Raw genomic sequence first — 16,573 nt, 5'->3', positions numbered from 1 at the left:
CCCCCATTCAATCCTGCAAGATTCCAAGTTATGGCTACAAGACCTAAGACTCTGAGCTTAATGTTAGCGGATAAATAGCAGGTGCCCAACAATTCTTTGTAGAATGGCTGAATGAATGTTAGGATGGTAGGTTTAAATTGCCTTGGGGGCACTGCTCATGTTTATTTAGCACTTCATTTAACATAAATTTTATTTAGCATAAAATAAATAGTATATAGTAAGAACATAGGAAACAGGAAATATATATATTTTTTGAGACACGGTCTCACTCTGTTGCCCAGACTGGAGTGCAGTGGTGAGATCATAGCTCACATTGCATCTGTTATTGTATTATAACTCGGAGTTGGTGCAACACTGGCTGTAGTTCCAATTTAAAAAAATGCTCTATTTAAAAAAAAAAAAAGTCTCTTAGACTCGGCTCCCAGCTCTCAGCTCAAACCATCCAGAATCCAGGTTTCCCACCCCTTCCAGTGGCCTGATGTGCGGCGGGGGAGGAGCAAGGAGCAAGCTGGGCCTGAGGAGCAGCGAGAACGGGATGGGGGAAGTCCCGGAAGTCATTGACCAGAGCTAGCGGCCTCCTCAGCGGCATCAGTTTGGGCTGCAGTCCCAACAATAACAGGCGCGCGGGCCGGGCGGGGGCCGCTGGGGGCCGGAGCTTGGGGGCGGGACCCGAATTGGGGGAGGCGGGTGGGACGCTTCCAAAGGCCGAAGGGGATTGGAGAAGAGAGATAAGGGGCGGAGGAGCTCCAGGAGTGGGCCGGAGAGCTGGCGGGTTGGCCGAGGAGAGAGCATGCTGATTGGGTGACACCGAAGGAGACGGACAGGAGCTGACTGAGGATTGGCCGTGGCGGCTGGGGAGGCGTGGCCAGCGCGCGGGAGAGGGAGAGGGAGGGAGCGGGCGGCGAGCCTGCTTGCCAGCTAGCCAGAGCCGCGGGCGAGCGCGGCTAGCGGGGCTCTGGTGAGGAGTGTGGCTGTGGAGGCGCGCTCCCCAGCTCCGCCGCGGCCACTTTCCACGGCTAGAGCACCCCGATTCCTTCCCTCCCCTCCCCTGCGCTCGGCCTGGGGTCGCGGGGCGGGGAGCGGAGGGAAGGGACGAAAGAGGAGGAGGTGAAAGCGGGGCGAGGGGCGGAGGGGTCCCGGCGCGGGGCGAGGCGCGCGCTGCCTCTTGCTCTCCCGCGGCAGCCTCCGCCTCCTCGCCGGCTGCCGCGGCCCCGGGGCGCCCGCACTATGCGGGCGGACTGCCGGCCGCCGCGATGGCGAGCCAGGCGGTGGTGAGAGCCTGGCGCAGCCCGCAGTGTCCCCAAGTCCGGGCCGCGGCTGCCGCCCCCGCCCGGGCCGCGCTCCCCTTCTCCCGCTCCTGCTCCCTCCCTCCCCGCTCCAGCTCCTCCTCCTCCATGCCTCTGTTCCTCCTGCTCTTACTTGTCCTGCTCCTGCTGCTGGAGGACGCTGGAGCCCAGCAAGGTGAGTGGTCTCAGGGAAGTGAGAGGCTCGAGGGGCCCCCAAAACAGCAGGGCGGCGGGGGGACCTTCCCCCGCGGCGTTGAGTCCCGGCGGTAAAACAAATCTGCAGCCGGGAAGGTGCCGTGCGCTTTCGTGCGTGGCCAGACCTGGCTGGGCACTCTCAGGGTTGAGTTGCAAAGATGGGGTCTGCCTGCCTGTCCCCCGGGTTGGCGTGGCTTTACTTTTTGGCAAGGCCATTCATTTCTCTGCAAAGGGGAACGTGAGACCTTGCTATGAAAGGGTCTCACGTTGATATTAGATCCTTCTTCTGAGGAAAATTTTTGGAAGGAAAAAGAGAATATTTGGAGATGTGACTCCTAAAGTTGAGCTACATGGATGGATGGACACAGTAGGAAGGCAAGGAAATTAAATAGCCTCTTAAACCTATTAAAGGCAAGCAGTGAAAATTATCGTCCTTTGTGAAAGCGAATGGAGTAGATTCTGGTTATCTGTGAGTCTTAGATTCAGAATGTTCTTTACAATGCCTGCCTATTGAGGAAGGTAGTCTAGACTTGCCTGGGTCAAGCACAGTCTGACCCGAAGGCTGTGTTGCCCAAATGGAGCGTTCCACGTTAAAAGGGTAAACCTTTCCAGAAAGTGACAAAACTTTTTTTCCAGTAAAATCCTTGAAAAACCTATTCCAGAAGGAAGCAAAACTGTTTATTGAATAATCATCATAATGGAAAGAGAATGATTTTTTTTCCCTTTTAGCACTATTTTCCGGCAGTGTACTACAGTTTTTTAATCAGTTTGGCATAAGTTATTGAACACATTTTTCCACTGCATTTCCCATCTTATTGCAGTGAGAAGGATAAGGATTAGATTGTTACTTATTGCTGGAAAGAGCTTTTTTTTCCTTATTTGATCTCTACCTTTAAGTCCAATTTACTGTTGCTCTCATACGATTTTCAGTTACATAGGGAATCATGGCCATATAAGCCTGTCATTAGGAAGATGCTGAAACTTTGACAGGCATGTGCAAATGTAATCTCACTACGTATAAGGAAAAAGTGTGTTTGTTAAACTGACTTCTTTAGATCTAGGTACATTTCTATAAAGAGTAACTCAGAATTTAGATGCTTAGCACGTAGGTTTTAGTTAGATCGTTTTCTTAAATGAATTATTGAACATCACAATAGGGTATGAAAGCCTTCATTCCACTGAAGTTTCAGAGCCTATATGCATGTACGTGTTTCCCTCCTGGTAGGGGGAGAAAAGACAAGCTTATATAAGGCAAATGCTTATTTGATTTACTTTGTGGCAAGCACAAGACTAAGTGGTTTATGTATATTAACTCATTTAATCCTTACCACAGCCAGCTGAGATAAGTATTGATATCCCATTTCAAACATTAGGAAACTGAGACACAAAGAAAATAAAGTCCTTGCTTGAAAAGAAATACCACTACATAAGCAGAGTACTCTGACTGTTTTTGCTTATTTCTAGACCTGAAAGTGTTTATATTATGTTTAAAAAAAAATCTTGGAACAGTATGGTTTCAGTTACATGTCTCTGTCCCAAATGAGGTGATTGCCTTGTTTTTGGAATTTCTCAAGGCTAGTCTAATCAGACATGCAACATTACCTCATTTTTTAAGGTTTAATATTATTATTAGGGTATTTTAACAAATATGTTTCTCTTTCACAGTGTCATCTTATATAAACATCAGTGTAGGGTAACACAAATAGAAATGATGCTGGTAATTTAAAGACTTGCTCTCTGGTTGTCTTCTAAATTGGGGTACATTTTGTTAAATTGTTTAATCACTTCATAACTCAGTTTTCTACATCGTTAATATGAGAATGTCTACCTATCTCATAGCTTAATATAAACAAAATGATAATATGCAAAGGGAAAAGCATAATATAGCTATAAATGATTATCATTAGTAATCTTGAGTTTACTAAGTTGATGGCGTATTAAGAGCTAATTTGGTATACATCATCAGAAAACTCAGAAATTATGTGAGACTTGAATCCCCTAATTTTTAAAAATTATATTTTTTACCCCAAGGACCCTAATAAAGGCTATGGTAGAATTCCTTTTAAACCAGTTTTACCAGCCTAACAGATGTGCTTGCTTCAATGTCTACCTCTACCTGTATTCTCTCACATAACCTGAAAAGAAGTCGAATTTCAAAATGAGAAGCAGTGCTTTACACCTTTAGAATTTTTAATAACGGTGATGTCCATATGTTGTAATGTTAAGGTACAAACCAGAGTTTTTATTCTATAAGAAGTATTAGGAGGAAGACTGGAAGGAAATAATAAAACGTTGACAAGTACTGTCTTTTGGTGGTAGAATGATGGGTAATTTCTTCTTTTTACTTTTCCAAATTTTCTATAATTTGCATATAGTCAGAATAAAAAATAAACTGAAAAAACATTTTTTGATAAATAGGTTTTTTTCCCTCAGCTGGCATAGGTAGAAATGCATTTAATATGTATCTTGAGGTAGAACTGTGCTTCAGTGGTTCTTTTTTTTTTTTTTAATCTTTCTGACATTTTGAAATAGCAGAGTGTATTATCTTCTTTCCAATTAATGCCATACATAGCTGTTCCTCAGCAGATCTTCTGCTGACAGTGACTTTCTTTATTTGGCTCAGAATAAAGTTTATCATTGCTTTGAAAATTGATGTGTTCATAGCAGAGATGTATTTTAACCAGTCTTATTTCAGTAATAAATTTATGAATAGATTGTTTACATCTGTTTACTATGTTGATTTTTTAGATATGGCTTTTAAATGCATACTTTTAAGTTTTATGTTCATCTTCAAAATGTTTCTTTTTTATTGAAAACTGTTTTTTATTGTAAAATGTGCATCTCTAAAAAACTTAAATTGGTGAAACTTATGCTGATAGCATATTTGCTACTGTAATAAACTTACTTAATAGAAAGTTGATGGTCTCCTATGATTGCATTTATGTCTCAGGTTTACATTATGACTATAGGAATTTGGGTTACCCCATCTCAGGAGCTCAGCTTCCTCATTTGTTCATGGAAGATGTACCTACCTTCTGAGTTAGAACGTAATTTGGGTTTGGTAAAATATCAGGGAATTAATTTTAAAAATCCATTAAGCCTGATTTGTTTAGGCCTATTAATATGACCCTTTTGTGAAGGTGTTGATTTTTGTTTGCTAGTTTAATAAATCTATGAAAAAAATCAGATTGGTTCTTAAAAAGAATGATTCAGTTCCACAATGATATTTGGAACTAATGTGTGAAAAAAGTTTATATTCTGTCAAGTAATAACTTTATTTGCTTGTGATGCAGGGAAATATTTTTTGAAGAATATTTGTGAGTTGTAAAAAATGAAGAATTCATTTCTCTCTGCAAAGAAACATTTGTAATAATTTCTAATGTCGACATTAGGTTAATTTAGAATTTCCGTTGTCTTTTCTTGGCATGATAAAACATTAGGGCTATTTTTTGTAGTTTTGTTGAGAAGCAAAAATCAAAACATCCTTTTCTGTTGTATTTCTGATTAATTTTACACTATGAAACACAGCACACATTCCACATGTGTGAATAATCAGATTTAAAATCCACATTTTTGAAACTTGTACATGAAAAATTGATTGTAAAGTTACAGGTTAATGATATTTAGGTAACTTTCCCAATCTTATAAGCAAAAAGAAAACATTATTTCCCTCTGGTGATAGTTGATAAATTCTATTTGAACATCTGAACTTCATTCTAAAAGACAAAAAAAAATTTAAATGATAAAATTGGTATAAGTAGAAATATCAGTATTAGAATTAAAATGAATGAATGAATTTACAAAAGGAAATAATGATGTAATATATGATCATATTTGATGAGAAAAGGCTAGATTTACTTAGGGGTAGATTTTAAATTTAGGACTACACTTAGCAAAATGACCCTGAGATGTCAAAGCTCAGGTAGTAATGTTGGACAACAGTTGAATACATGCAGATGAACAGTTTCTACTTTCAATTCTTGATTACTTAGAAGGATATGGAATGATGACATAAGTTTAAAAGGATTAGGAAAAGCTTCATAAAAATAATGATATTTGCTAAATGTGATTGTTGAAATTTGAAGTGAGACAAGTTGCCAATTTTCCTTGTGTGGCTCCTGGATTTGGTTTTCTTTATTAACAATCTTATGGCCATAGCACTTTGTATTTATTTAAAAAAAAAATTTACAGATAAAAATGATAATTACTCCACTTGAATAATTATCCACAGTTCTACTTCCTAATCCATCAATTTATAATTTTTTGTTACTTTTTATTCCATATTCAAATATCTACATAATCTTACATAGTTATAATTTTGATAGTGTAGTGTTATGTTCTGTAGACAGCATGGTAAAATTGTTTCATAGGCTAATTTAGCTCACATAAGCATGCTTGCAAAATACAAAAAGTCAAAAATTTTAAAATGTAAAATTTTATTAGCTATATCTTACAATCCAAATGTTTTTGCATATTGTATATGTAATTTTTTCACAGTTTGGTCCTTCCCTTCTATTCTGACCTAATTTCATGCCAGCACCCCTCACACTGTATAGTTAAGGTATTAAGAGTGAGCTACTTTTTATTCCTCTAATATGTAAGTTCATGCCATTTTGCCTTGTTTCCTATACTGATCTCTCTACATATGCAGTTTCCTCTACTTGGAATGCCCTTACTCATTTTCCTTGTCTTCTTGGTAAACTTTTAATCATCCTTCAAAAAGCTTCTTGTATGTCATCCCTTTATGAAGAGTTTTCTAACCATTCCCCTATACTCATCTACAGACAGTACATTCCACATTGTATTTTAAGTATTTGTTCCTGTCAGTGGAGAGAGTTTTATTCATTTTCATATTTCTAATACTTAACCATGGTGTCTGTTGTTCAAATTCAAGAAATCAAGGCTGGAAAGGTCGGTGGAGACTATATGGTGGCGGACTTCCCATTGAGAGGCAGACCAAGGATTTGTAAGTGTGATGTTAGGCATAACATCAGCCGTAGAGGCCGCCTCTTTCACCCCGTCCATTTGTCCACCTACGGTTTACTTGTCTCTTCCCAGCCCAGGCACCCAGGTCCATCATCTCAACAGGATTCTTCCCCTGGCCCTTGACAATTCCCAAACTTGGGGCTATATGGCAGTACCCATTGTCTTTCTTTGGTTCTGGATAGCTCAGAGTTATTGGAGAAAGTCATGTGGCCATTGTGATTAGATCTGCCACAAATGAGGACTAGCTAATCAAATCCAAAAGGGGATTACTGTGTAGCAGCAGCATTTTGACTGTCTCACTCTGTGGAGCTGAACTCCTGCCCTGTTCCTTCCTCATCCCTGCACAATGTGATTTTGCCTTCTGCCTCACTTTTCCTCCTTCCTGAAACCTTGTCCTTTTTCACTTTGTCCAGAACATACTTCATCAGGGAATGTGAGTTTTGTTTTATCATACTTTATACTTCTGTGGTGCTTTTACTGTATCTGGAAACCTGCTCAAAATGTCACTGGCTTTTACACATCTCCTTGTTCAATTGTTTGCTTTCCAGGTGCCTTGTATCTCTGCTTTTTTCAGTGACAAACTTTTAAAAAGTAAACATCTGTGCTGTACATTTTCTTAGTGTCTGCACACAGCAGATATTTGTTAAATGATGAATTTCTTTTTAGTCCTTGCAGTCTTGCTTTTGCCCTATAGAAACTTGTCATTTAAGTCATCAGATTTTTGTTTTGGTTTTCGTCTTGTCTGAAAAATCTGGGAGCTTTGTCTTTGTTGTTTTTTCACCTTGGTGGTCTTTTAAAGTCTAGAGGCTTTGGACTCAGACGTACTTGGATTTAAATACTAACCATGTTGCATTTTGAGATCCACTTAACACTCTAAATGTTTTTAAATATATAACCTATCTATCTTTTTAGAATGTATTGAAGACTGGGATCAAATCTGTTTGGGTAGCCAGTAAATTTTTGTTCAGTGAATCAATATATGAGTGAAAATTTTGTTTCACTTTTCCCTACTTTGCAATTAAAAATCTGTTTTCAAATGTTTGCTTTCTAATGAGACTTTTCCATCCTTCTGCCTTTTATCGCCACCCCAGTTGTTTTTAGGGAACTTCCAGCCCTAGCTCAGTGAGAGGAGTGAGACTGGGCAATGGAGGGACTTGACAGCCAGTCATGGTTGTTCACACAGCTTGTCCTTAATTGGCCTCCAACCACCCAAACCTTAATACTGTTTTTGCACCCTCCCTTTATACCTTTGCTTTGTCTCTCCAACTTTCTACCTATTGATAAGTTTCAGCTTTCTTTGGTCTCCGCCCTCTCAGATCATTTTCAGGTTCATAGTTTATTTATTCCCTCTTGACATGCCCTTGTTTCTAGTTACTTTTTGCATCCTAGAAGCTAGCTTTATAGGTCTGGATGTGAGACAGACATTCTGTTGCATGGGTAGAGGAAGAGTATTTTAGTTAGGACTCTTGAGATTATAAGAAACAGAAAGCCATATCTGCCTAGGGTAGAAGGGGAAAGAATCAGGAGGATTCTGAGTCTTCGTTATAGCTGAACTAACCTAAGCCAAGGGGAAAGCAGGAATAAAGCTGGACTTCAGGAACCAAGGACTCAACTTAGTTCTTCACTTTTGCTTCAGTCTGGTTTTCTCTACATGGGAGGAATCATGGCTGCTGGCAGTCCACACGGCTTGCAGCTTTAACACTGGAGAGATTCTGGGATTTTCCGTATTGTTCAAGGTCCAGAAATTGGAGGAAAGGATGAGTTGGCCTCACATTGGCCCAGTGTGAGTCAGTACCCACCCTTGGACCAGTCAACTAACCAGGGGGCATGAAGTCACATAAAAACTGTTGGGAAATTGCAGAGCACTTCCCAGAAGAAGGATAAGGCGGGTACTAGATAGAGGCATCCTCTTCAAGGAAAAGGAGTGTTACGCTTATAGAGAGTACACTGTATTTTAAATAACTTCTTATTGAACTCTTACAATTACCTTGGGAGATGAGTGGCATCCATCCTCACCTCTGTACAGGTGAGGATGTATAGGCATATAGAGATGAAGTGCCCAGGATCTCTAAAGTTGGCGTGTCTAGAATTTAAATCCGAATCTGTCTGACTCCAGAGTCTATGTACTTTCTACTGTATCACTTGCCTAGCATAATACAAGACTCATTTGGGTTTATTTCTAAATTCAACAGCATGTGTTAAGAGCCTCATCATATGTTTTATTTCTGTGTGTATGGCTATAAAGGTGAATAGAATGCATTGTCTTCCTAACAGACGTTTATACCGTGATCTGGTAAACTGACATAAATATGCATAGTTAAGCATATTAAGTACAGTAAAGAGATTATGATAATGGAAATAGGGAGAAAAACCAGGGCCTTCAGAAAGGTTTCACAAAGGAGATAACATTGAGTAGGTATTTGCTAGGTGGGTGAGAGGAGGAAGAACACTATTCTTGGCTGAGTGGAATATCACATGCAGTGGCACAGAGATGAGAGAGTGTGGAGCATAAGGGAAGTCACCCCTAGTTCACAGCTAGAGCAAAGAGGTTATGGGAACAGTCAGCAGATGAGCTTGAAAGGGAATCAGGGGCCAGATTATAATGGACTGTGTCCTTGCTGAAGAGTTTGAGCTTTATTGCATGATCAGTGGAAAACAGTTAAAGGATTTTTAAATAGGGGACCCACCTGGTGTAGTTAGTATTTAAGAAACACTGGCAGTGGAAAAACAAATACCGTATGTTCTCACTTATAAGTGGGAGCTAAACGAGGGGTATATATGGTCATTAAATGGTGTAATGGACATCGAAAACTAAGAAAGGAAGGTGGGGGATAAAAATGTACCTATCGAGTACAGTGCACACTATTCTGGTGATAGGTACACTAAAAGCCCTGACTTTAGCATTTCACAGTTCGTCGGTGTAACAAAAAACACTTGTACTCCCTAAATATATTGAAATAAAAAAAAAAAAAAAAAAAAAACCACTTGCAGGAGTGTGTATAGTGGATTACAGGGAGGAAAGATAGGAAGTGGGGAAGACTGTTAGAGAACTTTACAAAGCCTGCACTTGTTCAGAGGGACTAAATTTAGAGATATTAAGGAGATAGAGAGTATAAAACTTAATGACAGTTAAATTTGAGAGAGCAAAGAATCAGTTAAATGCTGGTTTTTTCTTTCTGGAATTCTTTTCCTCCTCTCCACTTCTCTTATCCACCTGGGTTTCTGCCTAGCTAACTGCTATTTCTCCTACACACATGCTGTAAAGCACCCATTACTTCCGTGTAGTATTCATTCCTGGAATTACTTGCTATATCTATCTTACTGTATTGTAAACTCTATAAAGACAGAAGCCTTGCCTGTCATTCTGACTGTTGTCCCTAGCACCTAGTATAGTGCTTGTTATGTTACAGTTGTTCATTGACTGCTTGGGACTTGTCGAGTTTGAAATGCTGTGAAACTTCTGAGCAGAAATGCTTAATATATGTAGGTAACAGGTTTGAAGACTGGGAGAAAGACTGGAGACTTTGGAGCTTTCTACTTTTGGTGGTGACTGTAGTCATGGAGTAGGTGAGATTGCCCACGTAGAATACAAAGAGTGGGGGAAAAAAACTGAAGAATAGCAGCAATAGTCAGTAGTAAGAAGTTTACAGTTAAGTCTGGCAAGTTGCAGTTAGAGAGTTAAAAGAAGACCTAAGACTTGGAAGGAGAGTTTTAAGAAGGAGGCAGGGAAGACAGCAAGGAAGGGAGAAGAATGGAAGGGTAGGAAATGCTAGCAATGCCAGATGCTGTGTAGATAGGTCATAGAAGATCATGATGGAAAAGTATCCATTGGCGTTTGGCAGCTCGGAAACTGCTTTAGTGAATGGTTTCACTGGATAGATAGGTCTGTGTATTAATTTTCTACTGCTGCTACAACAAATTACCACAAACTTACATGGCTTAAAACAGCAGAAATTTATTGCCTCATGGTTATGGAAGGTAGACATTGGGGTATCAGCAGGGCCATGATCTCTCCGAAGACCCTAGGGGGAGGATCCTTCCTAGTCTCTTACTAGCTTTTGGTGGTTGCAGTCCTTGGTGTTCTTGGCTTCTAGATGCATTACTCCAATCTCTGCCTCTGTGGTTACATGGTGGTCTCCCTTTGCCGGTGTCCAAATTTTCCTCCTTTTATAAGGATACCAGTCATTGGATTAGGGCCTACCCTAAATCCATATTGACTTCAGTTTAACTTGATTATGTTTGTGAAGACCCTGTTTTCAAATAAGGTCACATTCATAGGTACTAGAAATTAGGATTTGAACATGGAAGACAAAATTCAACCCACAACAATCTTGAAGCTGAATTGCAGTACCTTGATGTTAGAATGGGAGGCAAAGAAGTAAGACATCAAGTGTAGACAACTGAAGAAATCTCTTTGTAACACAAAGGAAAAGTGAGAAATAAAATGGTAGATGTGGGGGTGGTCACTGAGTGGAAAAAGGTTCTTTTGTGTTTAATTGTTGCTGTTATTGTTAATGCTTTAAAATTTCTTTTTTTTTTTTTTTGAGACAGAGTCGCACTCTGTTGCCCAGGCTAGAGTGCCATGGCGTCAGCCTAGCTCACAGCAACCTCTAACTCCTAGGCTTAAGCAATCCTACTGCCTCAGCCTCCCGAGTAGCTGGGACTACAGGCACGTGCCACCATGCCCGGCTAATTTTATGTGTATATATATATATTTTTAGTTGTCCAGCTAATTTCTTTCTATTTTTTTAGTAAATACGAGGTCTCACTCTTGCTCAGGCTGGTCTCAAACTCCTGAGCTCAAAATCCGCCGGGCCTCAGCCTCCCAGAGTGCTAGGATTACAGATGTGAGCCACCACGCCCACCTAAAATTTCTTAAAGTGCAGATCCTAGACTCCACTAAAGTTCTACCTTATGGGGTATAATTTGCAAAAAAGACAAAATCATAACTGTCATGCAGATATGAAGTGAACATGTCAAATATTTCATTCAACTCATTAATTAAAGAGGGAATCAGTAAAATGTTAAAACTGGTCCATAGAATATTTGAGAAGCTGGGTGTTTATAGGCAATGTTACAATATGATTACTAGGTTAGATGGCCAGAGCTGATTAATGGCCAACAGAGTCATAAACTGTAACCTTTAGGTTATTTTTTTTAACTACACAGAAATTTTATGCATCTCTACCAAACGACAATCAATACTATGACCTTTAATCAATGATAAATATTAATAGCAAGTTGAACTAATTATTTTACCATATGATTTTTGGATGACTTTTGCTGTGTATGACATTTAAAGGATGTGCTCCTCACATTTTTTTAACCTATTTCCAAGCTTCAGATAACTTTTTTGACATACTTATTAGAATCTGTGGAGGTAGAGATGGGAGCCTGAGAACCTTTAATTAGCCCTTAGGCGATTCTGATATTGACTACATTTTGAGAACCACCAAATAAGAGAATATGAGAATACTGGTGGCATTGAGTGCCCATCTGAGGTTGGAACCCATTACTTTCTAATGATGCCTATCCCCTGGGTTTGGGAATTTTTTTTCTCAGTAGTAGTCACCTCCTCGGCAAAGATAGATTATTTGATCCAGGGTGGAGAGTTTGCCAAGCAGATGCTCAAGAAGGGCACAGTGGATAGGAAGTGAAGGTACCAGGAAGAGAGAGAGAGAGTACACACACACACATACGTATTTGAGATAAGAATGTATATATGTTGGATATGAGGTCTAGGCTGGGTTGGGAAAGAAATGAGACCAGGATGAACTTAATAGGTGGAGAGAAAAGAGAGAAATCGAGTTCACAGAAAGTATGCAGTGGGAGTAAGAGAGCTGAAAGGTCAGGAGGCTGTAACCAGAAGAGGGAGACATTAAAGTTCTTAAGATTTCCAGAGGGAGGAGTTTCCAGTCATGGCAAAAATAAAGTACACGTTGTGGTCCTAAAAGTGCATCACTGAAGTGGGGTAGAGGTTATTAGTGAGGGGATTATTGAGAATTACTTTCTCATAAATTTATACTTTTCATAAGACACTAGAAACTTTAAAGCTACTATAAATTTTCTAAAATAATGGGCCATTGTTGTATTAACTTTAGCCAGATAGTAGCCAAATATACTGGATCAAGGAATGATGGGCAAAAGCCTTTCTGGTCTTTTATGACAGTACTCACAAACATTTATGGAGCACATTGTTATGGCTTAGGCCCTTGATACCAAGTGTTTTTATATGGTGTCTTGTTTAATTCTTACCCTATATGGTTTGAATTGATAATATCTCCATTTTACAGATGGTAAAACTGACGTTTAGCAGCCATGAGTAACCTTCTCAAGGTCATAGTGAGTGTGAGATAGGGCATTTAAATTCCTTGTATGACTCCAATTTGGTGGCCCATTATGTTCTAGGTAGAGTAAGTGCTTGGTAAGGATTGAAGAGGATTTATATATCTCACATTCCTTCATGTAATTCAATTTTGTAAATTATCACACACGTAGAGATGAATTTGGGCTTAAAAAAGAATGAAGCTGGGGACAATTTCTTTTCTTAAAAATTGCCACCCTAACTTTCTTTAGACTCTAAATGCATATCCATCTTATGCTCTATTAAAAAATTAAGTAAAAGAAATGAGCTATCAGGCCATGAAAAAACATGGAGGAAACTTAAATACATAAATGAAGAAGCCAATCTGAAAAGGCTACACATACTGTATTATTCCAAATATATGACACTCTGAAAAAGGCAAAACTTTGGAGACAATAAAACCATCAGTGGTTGTCAGGAGTTGAGGGGAGGAAGGGATGAACAGGTGGCACAAAGGATGTTTAGGGCAGGGAGACTACTCTGGGTGACACTATAATGGTGGATACCACTATAATGGTGGTCATGATATATTTGTCCAAATCATAGAATGTACAAGACCAGGAGTGAACCCTAGTGTAAACTGTGGACTCTTGGTGATAATAATGTGTCAATGTAGGTTCATCAATTAAAACAAATACACCACTTTAGTCAGGAATGTTACTAGTGAAGGAGGCTATGCATGTGTGGGGCAAGGGATGTATGACAAATCTCTGTTCCACTCAGTTTTGCTGTGAATCTAAAACTTCTCTAAAAAATAAAACCTATTAAAAATGATAAATTTGTTTTAATAAAAAAATGTAGGGATGGAGAAAGATGTACCATGTGAACACTAATCCAAAAAGAAAAAAGCTAGAGTAGCTGTATTGATTTCAGACAAAACTGACTTCAGAACAAGGAAAATTACCAGGGATAAAGAGGACATTAAAAAAATTAAGTCAAATTAAAGGAGTATCTTGAATTATCTGTTTGAGATTTATAGTGATGCAACTTAAGATACTTCACAGTTATAGGGCTGATGTAGTACTTCTGGTTAAAAAATTCATAGTGCTAAACAATACATTAAAAACTTCATTTTAGCCAAATGAAATAGGATGTATTAGTTAACAGTTGTAACTTATTCTTTTGAACACTTGTCTATTCCCTAAATGCTCCATACTTGTTTTTTCATTTTATTATAAGATCTCACAAATGTATTATAAGGTGTGACAGAAGTGACACTTAGAGAAAGTATAATCAGGCTCACCAGTTCATAATGATAAAAAAAAAAAAAAAATCCTTGAAAGCTCTTTGGTAAAGTGTAAACCTTTCATAGTTTGTAATTATTGTAATGAAAGTTACATTGCTCTACATTTTTGGCATATTTGTGCAGCTGTCCTGGATTTGTATTTGCTGTTGTTAGAGGAATTTTTTTTTTTGAACATCACAGTGAATTATCTTAATGAGCTCAATTGTTAGGATAATATATATTATTTATTAGTAGCAATATGACCAAAGTCTGGGAGTAGTCTGGACGGTCACATGGAATCAGCATCACAGGCACATACCCAAAAACCACACTTGATTTGGAGTTTAATTAGAATAGCCTAAAATGAGCTTGCATTCCTTTTTGCATTAATTCATCATCATTTAAATGTTTAATGTTCTTTCTGTTTTCTCTAGGGATAAGTAGTTAAAAAAAATTACTCAGTTCTTTTCCTGGAACAATACCAAAATTTATATCTGGCTTAACACATCTGACCTTTTACTCCTTCAGAGGAAGTGAACACATGTTCTATGAGTAATCCCCTAGATGAAATGTACAGCCAAACAAAGGAGCAGTAAGATCAAATTCTAATGTTTTTTTCTCTGCTGAAATAAAATTCAGAAATTATATTAGCAAGTTTCTACCCTTTATGGTAAGATAGTCTGGTGGAGACCATGTGGGGAAGGAGAAGCTGTCAGTGATGGTCATGGTGATGGAGTAAGAGGAGAAAGAGTTGGTGAAGTTGGAGTTGTTGGTGAGAGTGTATGGATTGGTCCTGTGATATTCATTTTGAAGGTGTTTTCCCAGTAGTAACTGTGCTCTTTTTGTCAATACTGCTTTGTGAAAATGAGTGATAGTAGGTGGTGCAGCCCGGTCAATAATCATTATTCTTCCCAGTGTATAAAGCTAATCAGAAAATTTGGGGACAATTAGTCCTGTTTCTATTAGCACCCTTTCCTTCCTAATGTTAAGAGTTCCTAACCTAGAAAAATAATTATTTGAAATCGGTAGACTAACAAAAAGAAGTTTTTTTCTCTTTAACTTAAAGAACAATAAAGCATTCCATTTACTTTTTTAAAAATTGGTAAGTGGGAACATAAAACTCTTTAGTATAACTGCTGATCTTTGGGAGAAAACTATTCCCTGGGTTGTGCCCTTAGTGAGTAGAACAGCATTACCCTTTGGGCCAAATGAAACCCAGCCAAGAACTAAACCAGATCTTTAGTCTGAGGTTTCCTAGCTTTGGCTGTAAGTCAGTGCTTTTCAACCTCAGTACTGTTCCCATTTAAGGTGGATCATTGTTTGTTCTGTGGGGCTGTCCTGTGCATTCTAAGGTGTTTTAGCAACATTTCTGGCCAGTAACATCCCTCCCCCTCCAGCCCTGACAACTAAAAATGTCTCCAGATACTGCCAAATGGGAGGTAAACGAAACTCCCGAGGGATCCTCTTTCCCTCCTCCACTCTCCCCAGCCCCTGTTTGACAACCACTGCTCTAAGGGTATTAGATGATTTAATGATAAAAAATATTTTCCAGACTTTAGTTTTCCTTTTAAATATCTTGTCCTATTTTAAGTATCTTGGTAGAATAGGCTTTACTTTTAAGAACTGTAAAAATAAACTGGAAACACATTACTAATTTGGGGGCGAAAGTGAGGACAAGGTCTTTCCTTGATTTGAGAATTCAACGATATGACCTTTGAATACTTACTCCAGTGTTTTTCAGACTGCAGATGGGAACCCATTAGTGGGTCATGAAATAGTCCTAGTGGGTCAGGAATGTGCATGCAAGAGTGTATAGGGTCACAATGTAAAATGTATTTCTTACTTTGGAATAGCAGAAAAATATATGCGTATGTTTGTGCCCAACCTTCCCTTTTGAACTGTAATATTCTAAACGTATGCTTCATAGCAGTAGGTGCTTAGTTAAGCTGTTTAATGAGGTTAAACTTGTCAAATATTCCTTGAAATATGAAACATCCAAACTTGTTCATTGCAGTAGATTGGAGACTTACTTTTAACTTTGGTTTCTGGTGACTATCATCTTGTTTTGTGAGAGGAGGAAGCTCTGAACTCCATCACATATTTTAGAACATTCTTGGCACATTACTTGCAGACTGTTAATGCCCTCCCCCTTCACAAGATTCTGAAAAAGGACAGCTCCATTTTAATTGTTTTCTTCATCAGCATGCATGCAAAAGTCCTGTTTTTCATCAATTAGTTTTTCTTTTAACTTTTGTAGAAATTATGCTTTATGGGGTGGAGAGGGAAAGAAATGTTTTGTGTATTTATTGAGAATCAAACATAAACATCAGCATAAGACATCTAAAGATTATTCCTAACACTCTGTGCTCTTTTTGTAAAATTCATTTTAAAATGACAACCTTAAGCTGAATAATAGCCTATGGAGAATACATGAAATGTGACAATCTGCCATTACAAAGTACTGGATCCAGCTGTTAATAGGAAATTCTTGACTTTCTGAAATCCATCAACACCTCC

The 16,573-nt window shown here is 38.8% G+C and overlaps 1 protein-coding gene across 1 annotated transcript in view; it reads left to right on the top strand.

The window, feature by feature from the left end:
* The first annotated feature begins 1,253 nt into the window (after nucleotides 1–1,253).
* The window catches only part of DCBLD2 (discoidin, CUB and LCCL domain containing 2), an 81,010-nt gene continuing 65,690 nt past the window's right edge, over nucleotides 1,254–16,573 (top strand). The window contains exon 1 of the mRNA XM_069472528.1: nucleotides 1,254–1,461. Within this exon, the coding sequence (XP_069328629.1) occupies nucleotides 1,254–1,461 (208 nt within the window). The remainder of the gene's footprint in view (nucleotides 1,462–16,573) is intronic.

This window comes from Eulemur rufifrons, chromosome 7 (genome assembly GCF_041146395.1).
Source record: "Eulemur rufifrons isolate Redbay chromosome 7, OSU_ERuf_1, whole genome shotgun sequence".
NCBI classification, from domain to species: Eukaryota; Metazoa; Chordata; class Mammalia; order Primates; family Lemuridae; genus Eulemur; species Eulemur rufifrons.
Note: the sequence above shows the minus strand (reverse complement) of the source record. Positions and strands in the feature narration are given on the sequence as shown.